At 40.6% G+C, this 25,030-nt stretch overlaps 2 protein-coding genes across 6 annotated transcripts in view; one reads left to right on the forward strand and one right to left on the reverse strand.

Annotated features, from left to right (window-relative positions):
- Positions 1-21,723, forward strand: part of TRIM37 (tripartite motif containing 37) — a 91,012-nt gene extending 69,289 nt beyond the window's left edge. For 3 of the 5 annotated variants that reach the window (XM_055133864.1, XM_055133860.1, XM_055133863.1), the window contains exons 23-25: positions 843-947; positions 3,888-3,966; positions 11,298-14,882. In XM_055133864.1, the coding sequence (XP_054989839.1) occupies positions 843-947; positions 3,888-3,966; positions 11,298-11,316 (203 nt within the window). In that variant the 3' untranslated portion in view covers positions 11,317-14,882. Of the gene's footprint in view, positions 1-842; positions 948-3,887; positions 5,122-11,297; positions 14,883-21,673 lie in introns of those variants that run through there. The other 2 variants (XM_055133862.1, XM_055133861.1) reach the window with 2 other exon arrangements.
- Positions 19,430-25,030, reverse strand: part of PPM1E (protein phosphatase, Mg2+/Mn2+ dependent 1E) — a 174,478-nt gene continuing 168,877 nt past the window's right edge. The window contains exon 7 of the mRNA XM_004608626.2: positions 19,430-24,528. Coding sequence (XP_004608683.2) covers positions 23,474-24,528 — 1,055 coding nt within the window. The 3' untranslated portion in view covers positions 19,430-23,473. The remainder of the gene's footprint in view (positions 24,529-25,030) is intronic.

Consider the following 25,030-nt stretch of genomic DNA (forward strand, 5'->3'; position numbering starts at 1 on the left):
GTCCCTTCAGGCGGGGAGGGCTCCTACCCACCCTCCTCTGGGGCGCCCTGAGTAAAACAGCCTGGTGCAGGGGCTGGCGGCATGGTTATGGTGAGCATCATTCTGGGAGAGTAGTACATGCAATTCGGATGGTGGCTGATGACGAGATTATCTGGCACCAGCCAAACGAGGCTTATGGGCTTGACTGCTGAGTTGCCAGAGATGGGGATATGAGCAGAAGATCTTCGTTCCTGGTCCTGTGGAACTCAGAGTTCTCAAGTCATAAAGTCCCTCATTCCTGGGTTTTCTGGGGGGTTCACTCATCACAACCAGGATTTAAAGAATTTCTATTATCTTCTATGACTCCAGAAAAAGACAATGATTTTGCTTTGAAAATCTTCCTTGGCATAATTAAATTGTTACTAGTTTCAAATTGTAGTTTTCAGGTACTATGAAAAGGATTATCTTTGGGGTTGGAGCGATAGCACAACGGATAGGACATTTGCCTTGTACGCGGCTGACCTGGGTTTAATTCCCAGCATCCCATATGGTCCCTTGAGCACCGTCAGGAGTAATTCCTGAGTGCAGAGCCAGAAGTAACCCCTGTGCATCGCCAGGTGTGACCCAAAAAGCCAAAAAAAAAAAAAAAAGGATTATCTTTGAGAGTTAAAATTAAACCAACACTCTTAATGACTAATGAGTGCTGAGGTTTGTGTGGTTAGTATTTGATTGTACCTTATGTTATCCTGGTATTCAGTGTAAAATTAGTGGAAATCTCAGTTTCGTAGGTAAGGAAATTCCTTTTTCCATGTATGTGCAGTGGTTTATTTTCAGAAACATGTTCTTGCCTTCTTTTCTGTTAGGAATGAGCAGCGACAGTGATATCGAATGTGATACTGAAAATGAAGAGCAGGAAGAGCACACCAGCGGATTCAGTGACGCGTTCATAGCACAGCCCCCAGATGAAGGTGCGGCACATGACGTCATCACAGAGATCAGTAGAGCCATCCTTTTGCTTTTGCTTTTACCCCTATTTCTGTTTTTGCCCTGCTGCTTCTGCTTTCCTTTTGTTTTGGGGCCACACCCGGCAGTGCTCAGGACTTACTCCTGCCTCTGTGCTCAGTTAGCACTCCTAGTTGCACTTTAGGACCAAATGAGGTGCTAAGGATGAGATCCAGGTCAGCAGCATGCAAGGCAAGTGCCTTACCAACTATACTATTGCTCTAGCACTGGGTAAATATCAGTAATCAAAAGGATTATGATTGTGAGGCAGTATTCTGTGGGATAAACTACATTACATGGTGAAACAAATTGGTAGGTAATATAAGGCTAGTCAGACACTTAATGGGTACACGTAACAGATGAGACAGGGGTCAGCAATCCACTTTTGTATGTACTGAGACCTAACAGCTTTTATGTTATAAGGGTCATAACCCAGTGTTGCTCAGGGGTTACTCCTGGCTCTGCACTCAGGAATTACTCTTGGCGGTTCTCGGGGGACCATATGGGATGCTGGGGATTGAACCTCAGTCAGCCATGTGCATACTCTCCAGCCCCTGTGAGGAAATTTTTTTTTTCTTTTTGTTCCATACCTGGCAAACTCAGGGGCTACTCCTGGCTCTGAACTCAGGAATTACTCCTGGCAGTGCTGGGGATGATATGGGATATGGGATGCTGGGAATCAAACCCAGGTTGACTACGTGCAAGGCAAACACCCTCCCTGCTATACTATTGCTCCAGACCAGGAATTTTTTTTGTTTTTGTTTTTGTTTTTGGGTCACACCCGGCGATGCATAGAGGTTTACCCCTGGCGGTGCTCATATGGGATGCTGGGATTAGAACACGGAGTCGGCCGAGTGCAAGGCAAACGCCCTACCCGCTGTGCTATCACTCCAGCCCCAGGAATTTTTTTTTTTAATTTTATTTTTATATATATTTTTTGTTCTTTTATAGAATCACCATGTGGAAAGTTACAAAGCTTTCAGGTTTAAGTCTCAGTTATACAATGCTCGAACACCCATCCCTTCACCAGTGCACATATTCCACAACCAAGAATCACAGTATACCTCCCCCTTCCCCCCTACCTCCCCAGCCCCCCACCCCGCATGTGTAACTGGTAAATTTCACTTTACTTTCACTTTACTTTGATTACATTCAATATTTCAACAAAAAATTCACTATTATTGATTTGGAGTTTCTTCCCTCTAAAGTCGACCTGCTGAAAAGAAAGCATTTGATGATTTGTTTTCCATTGCTGAGAATGAAGAGATATGAGGTTGAGAGGGCGCACTAGCAGCCACATGGGTTTGGATTTCTGTATTTTAGTAACTAAGTCCAGAGAAATATCTGCCAGAAATTGCAACATTGTAAGCTTGTACCTCTCAGCTACTTTATATTCCACATATGAGTGCAATCTTTCTATGTCTGTCTCTTTCTGACTTATTTCACTCAGCATGATACTTTCCATGTTGATCCACTTATATGCAAATTTCATGACTTCATGTTTTCTGACAGCTATGTAGTATTCCATTGTGTAGATATACCAGAGTTTCTTTAGCCAATCATCTGTTTTCGGGCACTCTGGTTTTTTCCATATTGTGGCTATTGTAAACAGTGCGGCAATGAACATGGAAATGCAGATGTCATCTCTGCTATATCTTTTTGCCTCTCCGGGATATATTCCCAGGAGTGGTATTGCTGGGTCAAATGGGAGCTCAATTTCTAACTTTTTGAGAATCGTCCATATTGTTTTCCAAAAGGGCTGAACCAGTCGGCATTCCCACCAGCAGTGAAGGAGAGTCCCTTTCTCCCCACATCCACGCCAACACCACGGACTAGGAATTTTTAAGTGAGGAAAAATCCTCAGAATTTTCAACAGGGACCATTTGTGGCATGTAGTGCCTCTCATTTTCAGAGCTAGTTGTAGTAGTAGTCTAGTTATAAGGTAGTATACTACAACCTATCATTTCCTGAATAGAAATGCTTGCAGATTGCGAATTACCAATTTTTGTTTGTTTGGGGGGACCACAACTGGCAGTACTCATTGCTAGCTCTGCACTCAGGGATCACTCCTCTGGAAAAACTTGAAGGACCATGCAGGGTGCTGGGGGTTGAACCTTGGTTGACTACATGCAAGGCAAGCACCCTATTCCCTTTACTATCTCTTCAGCCCCAAGAATTACCATTTTTATTCCATCTTCTAGAAAAAGCCTCAGGGAAATAAATACACCATTAAAATCCCTGCCATTTATATATTTGTTTTGCTTTTGGTATTCAACATAATGATTTGGTGTATTACATATTGTGGGATGATGGATGTTCAATTCACATTTATCACCCATTTGGAATATTTCATTTAGAGACTTATGCATTTCTTTGCCCAATTTCTTGCAGTGACAACTGTCAGTCTTAATGCTAATTGTCAGTTTGCTATTTTACATGTTTCCCTGATACTCTGGTCTCTTTTTTAATACAGAAATTTAAATATATTTGATGACTCAAGTAGTAAGATACTTTAGTAAATTTCTTCACTTTTAAAAGCAGCCACCAAGTTTTAGGCAAGTTAATTTGTGTGTTGATTAGGTTTTTGTGGATGTGCAATTTCAAAACCATTTTACATTTACAAATTCAGTCTTTAGAGTGTGCTTTGTAGACAAGCCATCTATTCCTCTTCCCTTCCCCAGCTTCCCCCACAGTGTCCCCAGGAGGACAGAGTGAGGCAGAGCCTTTCATCATCTGAGTATACATTTTGTTCTTTTCTTTATTTTCCCTATATGCTTTGCTTCATAAATTTTCTATTTGTTCACAACCTAGCAAAAAGCATATCTTTATTACTTACCTTACATATATAGTAAAACCATTAAAGACGCTGTTTATTAGTTTAAAATGTCCTTTTTTCTTTTTTTCAGATATACATTCCAATTTTCCTGATGGTGAACAAATAGGCCCTGAAGATCTCAGCTTTAATGCTGATGAAAACAATGGAAGGTAATTTTCAAATCAAGAGAATTGACTTGCTAGTTACCAAGACCCTGACGTTTCTTATATGTCACTGGTCTAAATTTGCCATCTAATAATCAGATTTGGCCTATTTTTTTCAGCATCTTCTACTGTGCTAATACTTGTTCAAAAGTAGCTATTAGAAAATAGCAAAATCGCAGTATATGATATTCCTGCATAGGAAAAACAAATGATGTGGGAGAATTCTGTGTAATGTCACGAAATAAGTATAGTTCTCAGCTAATTGAGTAAATTAGTATATTCTAAAGGGGCAGTTTTGTCTATAGCAGGACAGATGCTGCAGAAAATGTACGTAGAGACAGTGCATGCTCTCAGTAATTTGCTCAGTTTAGGTGCTTTCTGTCCTTAACTAGACATACAGTTGTATTTAAATGATTTATTTCAGGTTTTAATCACATTTTACAGCTTCATTAATGCCTGTACATTAGTGGACAGAATACTAGGAGTAGATTCTGCATTATAGAGCCTTTACCGAGGTAACTGAAGTAATATGAGGTCTAATCACCTCTTTGGTCAAATCTCGCCAGAGTGTGTTAACTCTTTTATTTATTTATCTTTTCTTGTTCGTTCAAGTGCAGACACACACACATAATCTTTTGTGTGGCTTTGGCAAGTGTAATTTAAATGATTTAAGTTAATATGAACCAGTTCATAGTTTTCTGAACACATAGAATATCATTTTAAATGATTTTTGCCTCCTACTAAACAACTATAGTGCAACAAATGTGTTAAAATTCCATTCCATTATTTCCAGTAGTCAGACATTGATTTTGGTGTTGATATTATTTAAAGATTCATACATATTTTGCAGTGACTTACATGGAACTGTGGTATAAGGTTTACTTTAATATTCTTTTAGTTGCCCGAAAATAATTGCCAAACTTCGCCATTGTGTTGCTGCATTTGTGTTTGAGCCACTATACTTTGTAAAAATTACACTTAAAGTTGAGAGATTTTGAAAAAACATGAGTATACACGAGAGACATCTCAACTCTTTATATTTTATTTAATGACTATTGTTCACGTTTCCATATCTAATGTCTTGCAGAATGTTGTGATTCATGGTTTGCTTTTGTTCAAAATAGTTTGCACTTTTGTTAATAAAATGAACTTGAGAAAATACTTTGCCTCTGCAGTTTATTAATAGTGGGACCCTTCCCCTACTCATTGCTTATATATAAGATAGCCTGTTAGTAAATCCATGGGAAAGTTACATTTTATAATAATCTCCATAATATATATGCTCCTTCTCTTGAAATTTATTTGGAAATTTTAAGTACTATCATTCAGAAACAAAAACTTAGCATTTATTGACGTATTGTTTAAAAATATCAAGTTCTTTAACTTCCTTTTCTGTTAGATGCAATTGTATTCATATTCATTTTTTTGATGTGATTGTATTTTTTTAACCACTGCAGATATTTATTTTTGCACATCAGTGTGATGTTTAATATGTTTATATGTTTAATCTATTTCTCTTATCTCTACATTGTATTAGATGAAAGTAATGTAAACATTTTAAACTTTTTTTTTTTCTGTTTTGGGTCACACCCTGCCATGCACAAGGGTTACTCCTGGCTTTGTTGCTCAGGGTACCACATGGGATGCTGGGAATTGAACCCGGGTCAGCTGCATGCAAGGAAAACACCCTACCCATTGTGCTATCGCTTCAGCCCCATACATTTTAAAAACTTTAGTACTGAGAGAGAACTGGAGCGATAGCACAGCAGGTATGGTATTGCCTTGCACTCGGCTGACCCGGGTTCGATTCCTCCATCCCTCTCAGAGAGCCTGGCAAGCTGTCGGGAGTATCCTGCCTGCAAGGCAGAACCTGGCAAGCTACCCGTGGCGTATTTGATATGCCAAAAAAGAGTAACAAGTCTCACAGTGGAGATGTTACTGGTGCCCACTCGAGCAAATCAATCAACAATGGAACAACAGTGCTACAGTACTGGGAGCAAACCATTATAATAATTGATTTGTAGAGATGGGGTTTGGGGCTCTGGCTCAAGTGGTAGAATAGATGCTTTGCATTTGTGAGGCCTTTTGTTTATTTCATTCATTGCATTGAGTGGCCCCCAGGCACTGATGAGAATAGCCTATACTCCTAATTCCCCCTAGTTTTTTTTTTCTTTTTTTTTTTTGCTTTTTGGGTCACACCTGGCGATGCACAGGGGTTACTCCTGGTTCTACACTCAGGAATTACTCCTGGAGGTGCTCAGGGGACCATATGGGATGCTGGGATTTGAACCCGGGTCGGCCGAGTGCAAGGCAAACGCCCTACCCGCTGTGCTATCGCTCCAGCCCCCAATACCCCCTAGTTTATTGGTGGATTTTTAATGGGCTTCTTCAGAGCCCACAAACTAGTGTGATTCACTCTACTTTGATTTCTTGTTGTCTTAGCTACTACTTTGTCTGTATTTCTTATAAAGCCAAGTGCTTTGCCACATACTTTAACATTCTGTTTTCAAAATATGGGAAATTACTGTTATCAATTTAAGGGAAAGTAAATAGACTGTTAATTTGAAGTGGAGAAATTTGTCATAAAAGGCTTTAGCGTGTCTGATTTAACAATGAGATTCTCTTGGGTCATTTGTGTAATAGCATTTCGAGGTATCCTCTGTCTTTTGTTGGTAAAGTGTTGTCTTCTCTTTAATCAAAAATGTTCCTAGCCTGTGCTTGCAATTTCATGAACTTGAATCATAGATATCGCCAGAGTGGTACAGAAATATTTTAGTTAATGGTATATTAAATTTGGTATTTTTATTTTTACTTTTTCTCTCAGATAACATATACAGTTAGGAATGCTTCTTTTTGGGGGTTTGTTTTAATTTTGGGCTACATCCACTAATGCTCAGGACTTATTCCCAGCTCTTTGCTCAGGGATCACTCCCAGAAGGCGTGGGGGACATATGGGGTGCCCAGGATCGGACCTAGGTCAGTTGTATGCAACACAAACATCTGCTGTCTTATCTTTTCAGCTCCAGGAATACTTACTTTTAACTATTTATTTAATATTCTCAGGCACTTTAGGAACCTATCTTACTTGAGCTATATTGTTTCTTTTTAAAGCTAAAATAATTCTAACCTTCTATAAAGTAAGCATCTAAAACAGTGTTACTGTAACAGTTCTATAAAATTGTTCCTTTTTTTATAATTAAAAACGACAAAAGCTTGTGGCAAAAGGACACGAATGTTCAAAAGCACTTATCCTATAATGAAGAAAATTGTGTTTTGTTGGGCCTTTGGTCAAATTTCCAATCACTTGCTATAGTCTGCTTGTTCTAGTTTCTTGCACTTCTGCTGAACCTCAACCCTGCTTTTTATTTTCTTCCTTTAACTTTTTCCCTTTTGTTGAGTGATAGGTTTTTTTGTTGTTTATTTGTTTGGTTTTCCATTTCATCTTTTTTTAAAAAAAATTATTGAATCACCGTGAGAACATTTTCGATATGCCAAAAACAGTAACAAGTCTCACAGTGGATCTTGGAATTCTAAGATCTTGGAATTTTAATAATTAGGTCCGGGGAGATTTTACCAAGAGCTGCTCAGTTCCGAAATTTGTTTGTGTGTCTCTGTGATGTGGCCATTAAGGAGCTTAAGAAGTTGGCGGGGGTGTTCGTGTGCGGCATCTCAGGGTCCCGTTGGGGTGGGGGAGGAGAAGGACTGCTCCTCTTCTATTCCACAAGGCCCGGTGTGTGTCGTCACTCCTGGCCAGCACCTGGAATTTCCAATGAATCCTGGAAGATGGTGACCGCTGGGATCCCCAAGGAACAGGCGGAGGGACAGCACCTGCTACCATCAGGGTGCCCGGTGAAGGTGTCCTAATGCAAAGTCCAGAGGCATTTCTGCCAAGAGCCACTCCGTTCTGAGATTTGTTTGTGTGTCTCTGGGATCATGGCCGTTAAGGAGCTTAATAAGTAGGGAGGGAGGGTTGTGCGTGGGCAGCATCTCAGGTCCCTTTCATCTTAACAGTACTTTAGTATAGTATATAGGTGTGTGTGTGTGTGTGTGTGTGTGTGTGTGTGTGTGTGTGTGTGTGTGTGTGTGTGTGTGTGTGTGTGTGTGTGTGTGTGTGTTGGGACTACACCCAGCTGTGTTCAGGGCTTACTCTTGATTCTGTGCTCAGAGATCACTTCTGAATACTCTGCAATATAAAGGGTGCAGGGGATCTAACCCAAGTCAGCTGCATGTAAAGCAAGCACCTTAAACCTTTGTATGCTCTCTCTCCAGTCCAGTATTTAGTTGTAGGTGTTTTCTCTCTCTCTCTCTCTCTCTCTCTCTCTCTCTCTCTCTCTCTCTCTCTCTCTCTCTCTTTTAGTTTTGGCCACACCTGGCAGTGTTCAGGGGTTATTCTTGGTGGTGCTTGGGGACGTATGATACAGAATGCCAGGGAGTCGGACCTGGGTCGGCCAGCCATTTGCAAGAAAAGCATCTTACCCGTTGTACTATCTCTCCAGCCCCAGTATTTTTAAGTTTATTCTTGGAAAGGTTTTCTTTTCATAGTGTTTCCTCTTGGCATATAGCAGAAATTCTTGGGTTGGAACAGCAGGCAGTGCTCTTGCCTTGCATGTGATGACCAGCCCATGTTTGATCCCTTGCATCCCATATGGTCCCCTGAGCACAGCCAAGAGTGATCCCTGAATGCAGAGCCAGGGATATGACCCCAAAACAAACCAAAATAATCTTGTTTTGTTCACAAACAAGCTTAATTGTTTCTGGACAACTTAACTTGGACAGTTGTGTCTTTGAATCCATAAGTAAGTTGTGGATGTTGAGTTGCATGTCATGCCCATTTGGCACAGGAACATGAAGCTCAGGGAGGGTATGAGATTCTCTCAAGGCTCAACACCACTGGCAGGGGTATGCTGAACTGTTGGTCTAGTGCTTTTTCCAGTTCGTCACACTTGAACCAAACAACAGCACTCTGATACCTTATAATTAAAAACCTACAGATGGTCCTATTATTTAACTTTTTATTTTGAGATAATTTTAGATTTACAAAAGAGATGCAAAGGTCTTGAGAGTCCTTACATACTCGTAAACGAGCTTCTTTTGTTAACTTCTTATGTAACCATTAAAGAGTGATCAAAAACTAAGAAATTCATCTGTTTTACAGTAGTGTTAAGTGGAGAATTTGCTCAGGTTTTATCAGTTATTTCCCTTGTTTCATTTTCCTGAAGCACAGTCCCATTGAGTTGGTCAGACTTCTTCACTCCTTAGTCTCCCCTGTCTTGCATAACCTTGACATTTGCAAAGGGAAGACCAATTATTTTTAGAATGTTCCCTTATATGGGTTTCTGTGATATTTTCTCTTCTTTGAGAGTGAAAATTGTTATGCGTACTACAGAGGTGACGTGCCTGAGTGCATCATCATATCTGAGGTTATCCTGTTGTGTTGATAGTAGTACTTGATATTGACCTTGAATGCTTGGTTGAGGTGGTGTCTGCCAGGATTCCCAACTATGTACTACTTCTTCCTTTGAGATTACTAAATATTTGGGGGGCAGGGCTGTAGCGATAGTACAGTGGATAAGGCAATTGTCTTGTCTGGGTTTGATCTCTTGCACCCCATGTGGTCCCCCAAGCCTTACCAAGAGTGATCCCTGAGTGCAGAGCCAGGAGTAAGCTCCCAGCACTGCCAGGTATGACCCTAAAATGTGTGTGTGCGCGTATGTGTGTGTGTTTATGCAGCTATTTTCCTTCTGCTTACCCACTGATTTTTAACACCCAATATTAGATCCTGCCTGTGAAACTACTGCCACAGTGTAGTATCTCCCTAACTTCTCCATTTAATTTTAGAATCCAAAGAGGAAAAATTGTTCTCCCCTCTTTGTTCACTTGATATTATTTTGTTTTTTGGGGGGTTCACACCTGATGATACACAGGGTGTTACTCCTGACTCTGAATTCGGGAATCACTCCTGGCAGGCTCAGGAGACCATATAGGATGTTGAAGATCAAACCTGGGCTGGCTACATGCAAGACAAACATCTTATCTGCTGTACTATCGCTCCAGCCCCACTTAATACTTTTTACAGGAAGTGATATATATATATATTTTTTTTTGCTTTTTAGGTCACACCCGGCGATGCTCAGGGGTTACTCCTGGCTCTGCATTCAGGAATCACCCCTGGCGGTGCTTAGGGGACCATATGGGCTGCTAGGAATCAAATCTGCAGCGTGCAAGGCAAACGCCCTACCCGCTGTGCTATCACTCCAGCCCCAAGAAGTGATATTCTTTCATTAAAACAATTTTTCCTGGGGCTGGAGTGATAGTACAGTAGGTAGGGCATTTACCTTGCACTCGGCCGACCCGGGTTCAATTCCTATCATCCCATATGGTCCCCTGAGCACTGCCAGGAGTGATTCCTGAGTGCAAAAGCCAGGAGTAACCCCTGTGCATTGCTGGGTATGACCCCCCCCAAAAAAAAAGTATTTTTTTCTCCCTCATTCTTTTTGTTTGCTGTGGTATAGTTGAGATTCCTATAATGATCACACACAATCCTATAGTGCACACCTTGGTTGTGGTACCAGGTATGCTGGTGGTAGTACTGCAGGATCACCACTGGCTTTCCCCTGCTGAGGTTTGAACTCATGGCTTCACACCTGCAAGGCAGGTATTCTACCACTCTGCTATCTGTGCAAACACACTGTATGCCTCCCCCTGTTAGATTTTTATTCCATTACTTATTTTTATTGTATGGGTGATGAATGTTAATTTTTTAAATAACAAAAGCTATGATCCAGTATTGTCATATTTCATGATTCAGCTTTTTCTGATTTTTGACCTTTGGAGGCTCTCTAAGGTTGGCTCCTGTATCCTTTTATACTCTAGCCCCCCCCTCCTTTTTTTTTTGTAGGATGAAGGGCTTTAGGCCACATCAGCTGTGCTCAAAGACTGTTTGTGGCTCTATGCTCAGGAATGATCCCTGGTGTTGCTTCAGGGACCATAATGTAGTGTCAAGGATTGAACCAGGGTGTGCCCCATCCAAGGCAAGTGCCTTAACCTCTATACTGTCTTGTGAGTTCCCCACTCTTTTTTTTTCTTTTTTTGAAAGTACTTGCCTTTCATTGAAAGATAGAGTGCATGGGGTAAGGTCTTGGATGGAGCTGACCCTGGTTCATTCTTGGCACCACATATGGTCCCATAAGTACCACCAAGAGTGATACCAGACCCATAGCCAGGAATAACCCCTGAGCACTGCCCAAACCCACCCTACCCATCACCCCCTCCAAACTTCCTTTTTAATGCTGCAAGGTGCGCCTAGCTAATGTTTTATTTTCCCTGTCCTGTCCTAGGAAAGGGCTGGAGCGATAGCACAGCGGTTGGGCATTCGCCTTCACACAGCCGACCCGAGTTTGATTCCTCCGCCCCTCTTGGAGAACCCGGCAAGCTACCGAGAGTATCGAGCCCGCGCGGCAGAGCCTGGCAAGCTACCCGTGCCTATTGGATATGCCAAAAACAGTAACAATAAGTCTCTCAATGAGAGACATTACTGGTGCCCGCTCAAACAAATCGATGAACAACGGGATGACAGTGACAGTGACAGTCCTAGGAAACAAGCAGCTCTCTCAGAAACCATGTTCCTATTTACTTTAAAGATACACATTGATAGCTATAGCACCAGCTCCACAATTCTCATTTGAGCCTTTTCTGTTATGTCATATGTCTTTCTCTAGTGAGAGAAATCTGACATTTTTCTCCGGTTTTTGGCTTGCAGCTGGCAGTGCTCAGGAGATACTTTGGTGATTATTCTGGCATTGCTGGTGGACCAGGTGATGCCAGGGATTGAACCTGGGCTTTCATTATGCCAAACTTTTGCTCCAACCCTTTGAGCTCTCTCCACCCAGTCTGACTCCTCTTAGCTGTGATATAGTAACTTTCTTACTCAGCCCTGATATTCAAGCCAAATACTTTCAGAAGTGTGGATTCTTGTGAGAAACAAATTTACCAACTATAGTACAGTGCTTGTGTACAGGGTTTCTGATTTTAGCCACTTAGTGTGTCACATCAACATTCTTTTCCAAAATTATTTAGCTCCTAAGATTCAGTTACATTAATTCCTTTCTTTCCTATTCCCTTCAGTGTGCTTATGTGATTCATTTCTAATAGTTCGACCCATCTGTTATAGTCTGCATTCTTTCCTCCTACACACATTCTGTTGGTTTTTTTTCCCCTCATTTACATACATTAAGATTCAGGTGCCAGAGCAATACCATCAGTAGGGTGTTTGCCTTACATGCAGCCGACCCAGGTTCAATCCCTGCCATTCCCTATGGTCCCCCAAACACCACAAGGAGTAATTCCTGAGTGCAGAGCCAGGAGTAACCCCTGAGCACCACCAGGTGTGGCACCAAACAAAAAACAGTAACAATAGCAATTCATTCTTGGTGTTAAGGGATTTCTGTGGGCTTTGACAGGTGCCACCATACTACCATTCAAAATAATTCAGTCATACCCCCAAATTCCCTGTGTGGCCCCTTTATATGTGAATCTCCCTGAGGTCCGTTTTTATTCTTCCAATAGTGCCTGTAGGTAAATACATACTGTGGAGCCTTTACTTGTAAAACTTGTTCCATCCATCTTCTGTGAATCAGTATTTCATTCTTTTTTTATTACTGAATACTGTTTCATTCTACAAATACATTACAGATATTTACCAATCCAAAAATGTTTGATGAAGGGTCTAGAGATACAGTCCAGTGGTCATGGTGTTTGCCTTGCACACAGCTGACCCGGGTTCAATACCCAGCACCTCTTATGTTCCCCTGAGCACTGCCAAGAGGGGTTCTTGAGCACTGGTTTTGGACCCTCCACCACCACCAAAAGAAAACACTATTTGGTGGACTGGAGAGATACAGCTTAATGGCTAAGGGCATTAGAAAGCATGCAAGAGAGAGACCCGTGTTCAATTCCTGTACCCCATAGTCCCCGAGCATATCAAGAGCATCCTTGAGCACAGAGCTGGGAATAGCACCTAAATATACTGCTACAATGTGGCCAAAAAATCGAAACCAAACTAAAAAAAAAACCAAACAAGAAAACCTAGGTAGTTTCTAATTTAGGGTGTAGAGGGCAATGCCAGGGATCAGGTCTAGAGCTTTATATAGGCATAGCATGTGATTTATCACTGAGCCACATCACTGGCTTATTAGAAGGTGATTATGAACTTCATAGACTCTGTGTGTGTGTGCGTGCACATTTCCTTTCTCTGAGGTGTATATAGGCCTTGGGATGAGATTTCTGAGTGTACAACAAAGAATTTGACTGGCCTTTGTTCTTATCTCCTGGGATATAGCTTCGAAGTCATTGGAATTTTCAGAGTGATAGTTTTGTGTTTTTTTTTTTTTTATGGTGGGTCCTGGCTGACACTAATGCCATGACTCCGACAGAGATTGTTCATTTAGAGACTAATGTCTGGTTAGAGGGTTTGGGTCTCTGAGTCAGATAGATGACTTAACAGCTTAGCCTCATTGCAAGAATATCAGTAATAATGAAACCCCAATAAAAGCTCTAGACCCTGGAGCTCAGATGCGCTTCACTGGTTTATATTACTCTGTATTGTCATCAGTTGGAATTTTGGGAGAATAACGCCCTGACCACAGAAGAATCTTCACATTGGGACGATCTTGTGTGTTGTATCTCCTTATGCCTTTTTTGTTGTTGTTGTTGTTTTCTGTAAGAAAACTAGTAAATCTCCCATTGTTCTGTGATGTTTTTAAGCAGATTATTGAACTGGGAGGGGGTGCTGACCTAGTGGGCACTTCCAATTTTAACCAGCTGATGAGAAATGAGAGTGGTCTTATAGCTTCTGTAAAACTTTGCCTCCAGATGAAATTCTGATTATCTCCAGGTATTATCAGAATTCATTGTATCCCACAAACACTTGGCATGTCAGTTATTTTGAATTTTAGCCTTTCTTAGTAGTTTATAGTGGTACTCATTTGGCTAATAATTGGCTGAGAATTTTGCAACTGATTTGGGCTACATCATGTGGTGTTCAGGAATCACTCCTTACAGGGCTCAGGGGACTATGTATTTGTTTCTAAGCATGGGACCCTGTTTGGGTGTGTGCAGGGCAAACACTCTACTTTCTCTACTGTGTCTCTGGCCCCTTAATGATTATATTAATGAATATGTTGATCTGTAGTTATATTGTTTGTACTTTTTGTAGTTTGACATCAGGTTAATGTAATGTCTTATTAATTAATATTCTCTTGTGAAAAATGTATTCTACTGATAATGTCAAAGTTGGGTATGGTGCTTGGTGTTCTGAGCTTTGTCTGTGGTATTGATTGATAATTTTTGGGAAACTGTTAGATATTATCTCTTTCCCTATTATCTCTTCTGGAATGCCAATTATATCTATAGCATGTATGTTTTGTTAGGTCTGTTTTGCTTTTGCTTTATCCTTTACTTTTTGTGTTGTAATTTTTATTGAATACAGTGTATATTTTATTGACTACAGTGTGTATATATACATATATACACACACACATATATATATATATATTTATGTGTGCCAGAGATTGAACCGAGGATTTCATATATGCAAGGTAGACTCCATCACTGAGCTATATCCCTAATCTTTCCTCCCCACTGTGATACTTAGAATTGAACCCAGATTTCACACATGAAAGGCAAGAGGCAAGTGATCTACCACTGAGCTGCATCCTTAGTCCTAAACATCCCCAGCTTGAACTTGTTTTTGTTTATTCTCTCTTCATACTGTAGAATGTGTTTACCGAACCAAAGATACTCATCCCTCTCTACTGTAATTTTAAGTTTCCATCTCTTTGTTGAAATCACCCATGTGATCTTGCATACTGGCCACCATTTCCCTAATTTACTAGCCATGTTAATATTAAACAGTTTCAGTTTTTTGTTATTTGTCTGATAATTTTCACTCTTCAGAAGGTTCTTCTTGTTTTTTTGTGCTATTTAAAAAAATTAAAGGTGGGGGATGGCAACACTTTCTGGCTGATTTGCGCTCTATTTCAGACTTAATCTGGCTAAGATTTTTGTTTGGCTTGTAATTCTTTGTTGCTGAGCTTCACTTAACACTTTTGTATGAGAAAGACTGGGGCAGGGTCTAATAGAGCTTACAACAGCCCCAGGTAGCATAGTGCTGATAGCTCTTCCTACAGGCACCTGCCTCTGTTGATTAGTCTGCAGCTTCAGCTGTCTAGTGAACAGATTTGAAAAGAGTCAGAATTTGAAGTTAATTTCGCTCTTTTTGAAGGTAGAAGAATTATATTCCGGGAGAGTGGGGAACACTCTGCTGGGTTGTGTTAGGTAATACTCTTGGCTCAGTGTCTGAAGGCCAGTCCTGTGTTGCTGGGGGAGGAGACAACTGGTGCAGTACCAGGGCTGGAACCTGAAGCTTCCACATCCAAAACAAACACCTCCCAACCTGAAGTAAATTTTGCTGGGCATCCCAGTGTGGAATCCAGAATACTGCCATCTAGAATACATGCTCTTTTGTTCAACTGTGAACATAAATGTAATTGAAACATAAAGTGCAATTAATTTTAAGATCACAACTCAGAAAATAATAGACATTTATATTTAATGCATTTTTCTGTCTATGGATTTGTATTTTAAAGATCATAGAACATTTGCATAATTTGAAATTTGAAGAGCTATTTTCTTTTCAAAACTTTTCAAAAGTTTATCATGTTTTCATGATGAACTCCCCCCTTTTTTGTTGTTTGATTTTGGGCCACACCTGGTGATGCTCAGAGGTAACTCCTGGTGATGCTCATGGGGACCATGTAGAATGACAGGGATCAAATCTAGGTTGACCATGTGCAAGACAAGTGCTATACCTGCTGTACCCTGGCCCCTGAGATTTCCTTCTTTGCTAGCTCCCATATCAATCACTATATATATATATATATTTTTTTTTTTTTTCTTTTTGGGTCACACCTGGCGATGCACAGGGGTTACTCCTGGCTTTCACTCTGGAAATTACTCCTGGCAGTGCTCAGGGGACCATATGGGATGCTGGGAATCAAACCTGGGTTGGCCTCGTGCAAGGCAAATGCCCTACCCACTATAGCCCCATCAATCACTATTTGAAAAAAAAAAAAACTGCCAAGGGAAGATTACGAGCAGCCATTGGTAATAGTACTTTATTTCTTTCTGGTGTTTGGGTTACATTAGACTGTGCTCAGGACTTACTCCTAGTGGTGCTGGGAGACCATGTAGAGATGGGATCAAGAAGTTGGCTCCAGGGGCTGGAGCGATAGCACAGCGGGTAGGGCGTTTGCCTTGCACGCGGCCAACCCGGGTTCAAATCCCAGCATCCCATATGGTCCCCTGAGCACCGCCAGGGGTGATTCCTGAGTGCATGAGCCAGGAGTGACCCCTGTGCATCGCCGGGTGTGACCCAAAAAGAAAAAAAAAAAAAAGAAGTTGGCTCCATTACATATCTGCATTATATAGTACAAGTGCCTTGTATTGTCTCCTGAAGTAGGCTCAGAAAAATCAGATAGCATCTGTGTATGAAATGCCTGTGCTTACACACCATGAAGCAAGACACATCTGGATGTTTCTTGAGTTGGGTCTTGGACAACATCATCAGCAGTTTAGCTTGCGAGAAGTGCTAACCCAGCACAAGAGTGTTTGTTTTTTTCGAGGAAAGTTCTGGGCAGTGCTCAGGAGACCTGGGGCACTTCCCAGCAATTCTCAGCCAGCTGGGCCTGTGGTTCAGTGCAAGGACCTGAGACTGCAGTGTTGGTCGTGCCCTGCAGTGCTTGGGAGCCCCCAGGGATATACCCAGCAGTGCTTGGAGACCAGATGTGGTATGAAGGATCAAAATGGTGTCTGCCAAAACAGGGAGGAAAGTACTATCTCTTTGACTCAAAGGTGTTTTCTGTCTTAAATTTTTTTGAGATTCTGTGGTTTACAGTACTGTTTGTGATAGTTTCTCATGCACATAATTCCAACACCACTCCCATTACCAGTGAACCACCTCACTCCCCCTAGATCCCCAATGCTCCTCCCCGTCAGCCCCTCCCTTCCACCACCTTCATCAACTGAATTGTGTGCATCAATTCTCCCATTTTTTTTTTTTCTTTTTGGGTCACACCCGGCGATGCACAGGGGTCACTCCTGGCTCATGCACTCAGGAATCACCCCTGGCGGTGCTCAGGGGACCATATGGGATGCTGGGATTCGAACCCGGGTCGGCCGCGTGCAAGGCAAACGCCCTACCCGCTGTGCTATCACTCCAGCCCCAATTCTCCCATTTTTTGACCTTTGTTGCTACCGTGCTATACATCTTTAAGTCCCACACATGAGAGAGATCATTTTGTATCTATGGCTTTCCTTTTAACTGACTTCAGAATGATAATCTAGTTCCATTTGTTGCTGTAAATTGTATGATCTTGTTCTTTCTTAGAGCTCTATAGGATTCTATTGTGTAACACATTGTATACCACAACTTCTTGACCTGTTCATCCACAATTGGGCATTTGGGTTGTCTCTATATCTTGGCTCTTGTACTAAGTACAGTGACAAATATAGGTGTGCTTATATCCTTTCAAATTAATGTCTTTGTGGGATAGATTTGTGGTATTGCTGGCATTTATGGCAATTCCGTTACTATATTTTTTGATGGATCACCAAATTTTTTGATGGATCACCCTAGAAGCTGAACCAGATGACATTCCCACCCACAATGAATGAGGGATCTTTCTGAAACATTGTCTGTTTCAGACATTTTGATGTGTCAAAGAATTTTTTTAATGCTTAGTACTTAACAGTTTCAGGGTCTAAGAATCAGGTTTGGAAATATAAACAAGAAATGGTCTGCTAAAAAGGATCAAAGGGAGGTTTCTTATGTGATTTTTTTTAAGTAAGGACCACTGCTAGCTGTGCTCAGGATTCCACTCCTAGCAATACTGGGGAAAGGTATGAATACTGGGGATTGCACTCAGGGCCCCATACATGTTAATGAACTATCTTCCTGTCCCCACAAAAGCACTATTTGTTGCAATCAAGTGCATTATCTGCTATAGTCTCTTAAAGTGGGGTCAGAGAAATCAGATAACAATACTGGTATCCTTGGACAGAATCAGAGGCAGGCCAAAGTGATAGTACAGCGGGCAGGGTCCTTGCTTGCACACCATTGACCTGGGTTCAATCCATGGCACCCCATGTGGTCCCCCAAACTCTGCCAGGAGTGATCTCTGAACACAGGAGTAAGCCCTAACCACTGCTGAGTACGGTCCAAACCTCCCCCCTACAAAAAAAAAAAAGCTTTGTGTTAAAGTGTCATTGTTATCTCATTGCTCATCGATTTGCTCAAGCGGGCACCAGTAACGTCTCCATCATGGCCTTGTTGTTACTGTTTTTGGCATATTGAATACGCCACGGGGAGCTTGCCAGGCTCTGCCATGTGATTGAGTATTCTTGGTAGCTTGCCGGGCTCTCCGAGAGGGGCAGAGGAATCGAACCCGGGTCAGCCAGCATGCAAGGCAGACGCCCTCCCTGCTGTGCTATAGAGAATTAGGAGTTCGTTTGCTGTAACTTTAGAGAATTAATTTCCTAGCATTTAATGATGGGTAGAGGAGATTAACAAAGTAACAGTAACTGTTTCAGGCCAACCCAGTCAACCAGATTAGTGCAGAGCCAAGAGTAACCCCCAGACAAGCCCCCAACCTTCACCACTCCCCACCCCAAAGCTCCTACTTTTGGAGCTTGAGACATAACAGTGGATAGGGCACTGGCCTTGCAGGTGGCCTGGTTTGGTTCCAGCAACACAGATGGTGGCCTGAGCCCTGCTGGGTGTGGCTCCAAAACAAAATGGGGGGTGGGGATAGGGGATAAATGTGTGTGTGTGTGTGTGTGTGTGTGTGTGAGTGAAGCAAGATAGTTTTTATTGAATAAAATTTACTTCGAAGACATGAGGGGATAGGATGAGAGGAAATACTTGCTCAAGAGAGTACACAGGATTCTTCAGAGTGGAAAATGAATGTGGGGAGAGGGGAGGAGGAGAAGGGAGAGGAGAGACACAGAGACAGACACAGACCGATTTCTGTGAGAATATGGGCCTGAAAGAGCAAGCCCTACTCTAAATTTTAAGAAAGCTACCACCTCAGAATTTTATTTTTGATTCTAAGAGTGTCAGCCTGAATGGAAGCACTAACTAGCTAATTTGAATAAGAAGACAACTGAAGGGGCTGGAGAGCTAGTAGAGTGGGCAGGGAGGATGCCTTTCATGCAGCTGACCCAGATTCAATCCCTGGCACCCCATAAGGTCCCCTGAGCACCTTCAGGAGTGACCTAAAAACAAACAAAAAAGACAAATGATAAAAACAAAAAGTTTTAATGACTAAGAAAATTAACTTAAAAAGGTAGAAAATCTTTTTACTAGAGAAAATAAATCTCAAGAACATTTTATTTTTTAAAAAAGGCAAATAACTAATGGTTTTAAATTGCTGGGTTTTATTGAGATATTGGCAAAATTTCAACATACTTCTTACCTGAATGAACAGTTTTAATAGGGTATGAAGGATTACTCATGATTACAACTAAACTCAAAAGTGAGCTGTAGAGCAGATTTGTAAATTGATCAATTTACTTGGTAAGAAATGATTCACTTCATTCACTTCACTCCATAGAGAATTCTTTGCAGAGAAATATCACAAACAGAAGGACAAAGCCTGTCTCTCACCAAAGAGCACCTGGAGTCAGAGTTAACAATGATGTATTTACGGATTGATGATCTAATACATCAGAGTTTAATAAGGGAACAATTCCTGACCAACTGTGGTGTCAGTATGGAATTCCCTATCATTTTGTATTTTCTACTTAATACAACAGTCTTCAAAATAGAAGACACCATGCTGCTAGAGGATGTAACAATTATTTTTCAATACAGTACTGTTTGGAAAATAATAATGCTATAATACTTGTGGTATCTAACTTTAGGAGAAAAATTTAGATATCCACAGGTCAGAACAGAAGAGTATTTGTTCTTTAGCATCATACGATTTTAAAAGATGAAGAAAAAAAAAGTTTCTTTTGCTAATTTATAATCCAAAGGAAAAAAGTGTTCCAGAGTATGATGTGAACAAAACTACAGTATCCCCTTTTATGGTCTGCATAGGTGAGAATGTTTTCTGAGCGAACGCATTATGTTTAAACATTAAAATAATAATTATGGTCACTATCTCACAAAATCTCAGCATGCCTTTGATGGCAAAGTAAGTACTTGAACCATAGCAACACTGAACTTTCTTAAGTATCATTTTTATCTGCCCACTGGATATTGAACTTCTTACTGGCACAGTGTTCCAGTGATGGAGTGTGGTTGTCATGAGGATGCACTGTTGACACTACACCACTATAAATGTGATCAGACTCAGTGTTGACATTGACACTGTGGACATTGTCCTTGGAAAAGGTGTTACTTTCAAGGAGCCTCCTAGTTAAATTAAATGTAACAGAAACTTTAATTTGATTAATTCCAGGACAATGGATGGCACTTCTAGGTAAAGCAAAGGTATATACATTGTTTTCTACCACTCTCTTTCATACAGACACTCATGAGATTAACAGCCCCGCATTTGGTGCTGGAATGTTACTTAGCCTCAGATATGCCTCCTAAAGTACAGACCCAGAAAATGAACAAAGGAAACCTTTAAAGTAAGGACTGACTCCCTTTGAAACTCACAGTGAATGTACAAAGAGTTTGTAATGTGACTTCAGCTGATGAAGTCTGTTTCCCTAATCAGTACTATACTTGTTTATATTTTTACTATTTCCTATTCTAAAAAAAAATCATAACTTGTTTAGCAGGCAAAAAAAAATTGATGCAGATTGTGTGAAATTGAAGTAGGGATATTGCCACTCGAAGGACTGAGTGTAGAACTTTCACCACCACTAAATTACACAATGAATAAAAGTACAAAACACATAATTCACAGACTATACCTCAGCATTAACATTTTATATATTATATACTTTTATATCTGTCTAGTATTTTTACAATCACCAGATACACCATCATTAAATACAAGTTACAGAAATGTGTGGATACCATTAGTTAGAGGGGTACTTATTGCTTACTTCAGCAAGCAGCAAATAGGGCACAGGATTTAAACGGAAGGGAACTACTTTCTATCACCAGTGGCATTAAGATATAACACTGCATTTCACAAAGCACTGCTTTTTATCTAGTGTATAGAATCAAGAGCAGTATATGTCAAACCAATAACCACTAATTGAATATTATAGGATTTTAAAGGACTTACAAATGGCACCTAACTACTCTATAAATATGCATGTCTTGAACAAATGAATAGTTGCTATTTTTTACAATATTGGTTTATAACTTGACCACACTAGAACTACTTTATTTTCTAGAGGGCTACTGGTATGAGAAATGAATTTAACACTGCTTATGTATTCAGATCTACAAATTCAGACCTTTAAAAGTTGTGGTCTCTGTTTCATTCCAATTTCATTCAATAATTTTCCCCCACTGTATAAGCCTATCCCTTGTGCCTTCTTTCCCTTTCCATTTGTTCTAGTCAGAATTATTACCAATAGGCAATTGTAGAAAAGTTTTAAGAAAAAATTTTAACTTTGTCAAGTGCTTTGGGCTTATAATGTTTACATTACAGTTTGCTATAATTCTGCTTTTGTTTTCTTGTTTCTTTAGATAATTTGATTTGAAACTGACACATTGTACCTGCTGGGTTGTTAACAAGACCTAGGCTTCAGAAAATGACAGATGAGAGTGAGGTCCATGTATGGTTTAAAGCATCAGGATGATGAAGAGATTCTGGTACTATAGTTGGATCCATGTTCACTGCTTTCTTTTCAACCATGTGTCACAAGACTTGAGAAAAGAAATGACTTCAAAATCAAGAGGAAACAGATACTGAAAAATCTCTACTTACATCCATATTTTAAAAAATAAAATCTATATAATAGCAATCTAACCGTTACTAAAGTAAAGCTCTTTTTATATATTTATTTGATACAGCTGTTCTGGCACCCAAAGACACGCTAGTCAGTTCTCAAAATCTAGGAACTTTAGTCCTCTCTTATGGGCCTGAGGAACATAAAGTAATTGTATTATATAAAAATATGTGCGGGACCTTTCCAATAAGAGCATTTAGTGCCTACTACCGGTGCGCAGTACAGCAGGTAGCCTCCGTCCACTGGCATGACTGGTCCATGGTTGATGGTAACATGTCATGTGGAGACATTTGTGATTCTCCAGAGAATGTGAGGCTTCACTGAATGAATCTGATTATCTGCTGTCCTAAAGATATGCTTCTAGATTGAAACTGTAGAAATGGCCAAAACAAAAAATATCAAATACAAATGCTGAAATGGAAAATGTTTCACATCTGCAATTGCATGCAGCAGGATCCCTGCATGTTCCATTTATAACTAAACTGACCTCAGTCTCAGTAATCTGCATTCTCCTTTGTATTTGGCCTTGCTAGGCTCACTTAAGGCAGTACTTTTAATCTCTTGCATACCAATTACTCCATTCCCTCAGGGGAAACAGTTTTTAGAGGCATTAATACTAGTATTGTTCATTCTTCAGCACCACCTTGATGCCTTTTGCTCTGTATAGATAACTTTTTTAATGGAGAAAGAGGAAATACTATTTGATATTCTTTTAAAATGGCCACTTGATTCCAGATTTGTACCTGACATCATCTCCATTAAGCCAGTTTTATTCCTGAGATGAAGGTACAGTGAAAAACACATTAGCATCATAGATTAAAACCAGTTGACAGCAATTTTCTAAAGTGACAAAGAATAAAAATTCCACCAAAAGCACCATAACAGGTTTTGAAACTCTCAATAGCTGCATCCCCAGGAAATACTTCTTTAGTTAAAAAAACAAAAAAAAGTTGTCTTTTATGTTAGAAGAAAATGTAATTTTTATATATACCACCTCACTTGTCTGTGAATCTGACATTCTTACACTGGTTTTCTGCTTTCAGTATTATCAGTTAAAATCCATATGGCTTGTAGTCTTTTACCTACAATCCTCCCCCCAAAAAATGGTGGGATAGGGATTTCCTTCTTTGAGGAGCATTCCCAACTGAAGCTAAATTTTCATTAAATTTCCTTACATATATTAGGCACATCTGACCATATTTCATCTGCATTGAGATTTCAACACTATATCCTGATTGGAAAAACTAGTAAGTTTCCACTAGTGGCACTGAAAGGGTAGTGGGGTGGGGATTGTATGTGTGGACACACATCACAAGGACCAGCTGTAGAATTTTGCTAGTGAAACTGCCAATACTTTTTTTTAAAATGTTGAAAACACTGTTACTTTGAGTTTCCTAGAGATCTATTTACATTTAAGAATTGAGCCATCCATGATTTCATAATGAAGCACATATTTCAAAAATGTCTACCTTGTTTCTACTGATAGTGATTTGTTAATTGGGAAGAGCTAGCTAGTATCTACTTTTAAGAGAAAATACTATATTTTGTAACTCCAGGGAAAATCTGGGCAAGGAATATCATTCTTTCTGAACTTCCTCATGGTTTCACTATACCCTTTCCAACTATTTTGTCTCCATGGTACAGAACTTCTTACCACCCTATTTCTCTTCCCACTTTGAGTAAGTGAGGACAGGCTAGTGCCTGTTTTATGGGAAGACTCTCGAACAGAGAGAAATGAATAAAACTTTGTGTTAAATCTGAATCCATTTCGCCTCTTGGAATAGTGGTGGCGTAAATGAAACAATCTAGACACCCTCTTTCCCAGGAACATGAACTGTTCATTTTTCAGCTTAGAATAGATAGGAGAGAAATTCTCCATTCTGTATATCTGCTGACCCTTTGAGCCCACATAAAATGAAGAGGGGAATTCTCCAACACCACTCCGTTCGGGCAATGATGATTGAACTGAGTTTTCCTCCATTATTAGCTCATTAATAAGATTGGCTTTCTTTGGTGCACCAGGACCAAATATTTCAACTGGTGGCCAAATCTGGGCACTCTGAGATTTGTTTGCTTCTATCTGTGTGAGATCTAGGTAGCCCGGGTCTTCCAGTATGTTGATTTGGGACCCTGGGCTCAGGCTAGTTCTATCAGTGAACGAATCCACACGCCCATCATAGCCTAGATCGGCTGGGGCTGAACACTGGTGCTGAGGCCAAGGGCGTTTGCACTCTCCATGATTTTCCTTATCATCCCCACCATCTTCTTGCCCTCCTTGGAAAGAGTTCTCTGTCCAATCTGATTCCTCACTAACATTTACAGCTTTGTTCATGTCCCTCAGGAATACCACAATGACAGTGATGTTATCACTTGACCCAGCATCACGAGCTGATGCCACTAATTTGTGGGCAACCATGCTGCTGTCTCCATTATTCTCCTTCAGGTGGTCAGATACAACTTTCACTGCCTCATCAGGGTTCACGGTGTCGTAGAAGCCGTCACAGGCCAGAATGAGGTAGTCTTCAGTTCCATCCAAAACTGTAGAGGCAGAATCCGCATCCCCACAAATATATGGCTTGTGTTCAGCATCCCCTGTGGGAATTAGAAAATAGATCTGATTTTGATTCATTGTGCAAGGAAATATTTGGCTCATGTCATTACTCTGATCACACTTGAGTGACGTGTGATCTGACTTTACTGGAACTAGTGTTGGAAAAATTACACCTGAGTTCTGCTAATATGATGGTGTTCTCTCCTGTATTTCTGGTTTAAGAATTGTCATTCTTGGGGCCAGAGTGATAGTAGAGTGGGTAGGGCATCTGCCTTGCACGCAGCCAACCCGGGTTCAATCCCCAGCATCCCATCTGGTCCCCCAAACAATGCCAGGTGTTAATTCCTGAGTGCAAAGCCAAGAGTAACCCCTGAGCATCGCTGGGTGTGACCCAAAAAGCAGTAAATAAATAAATAAAAAGAATTGTCATTCTTTGGGATTGTGGGGGTGGAACAAGTAGCTGGGATTTTTTAAAGTCTTGCTTAGACTGTAAATCGTGTGCCTCTAGCTATGATTTATGCTTAACTGAGCAAGGCAACAAAT

The sequence above is a fragment of the Sorex araneus genome, chromosome 3 (genome assembly GCF_027595985.1).
Source record: "Sorex araneus isolate mSorAra2 chromosome 3, mSorAra2.pri, whole genome shotgun sequence".
In the NCBI taxonomy this organism is placed as follows: domain Eukaryota; kingdom Metazoa; phylum Chordata; class Mammalia; order Eulipotyphla; family Soricidae; genus Sorex; species Sorex araneus.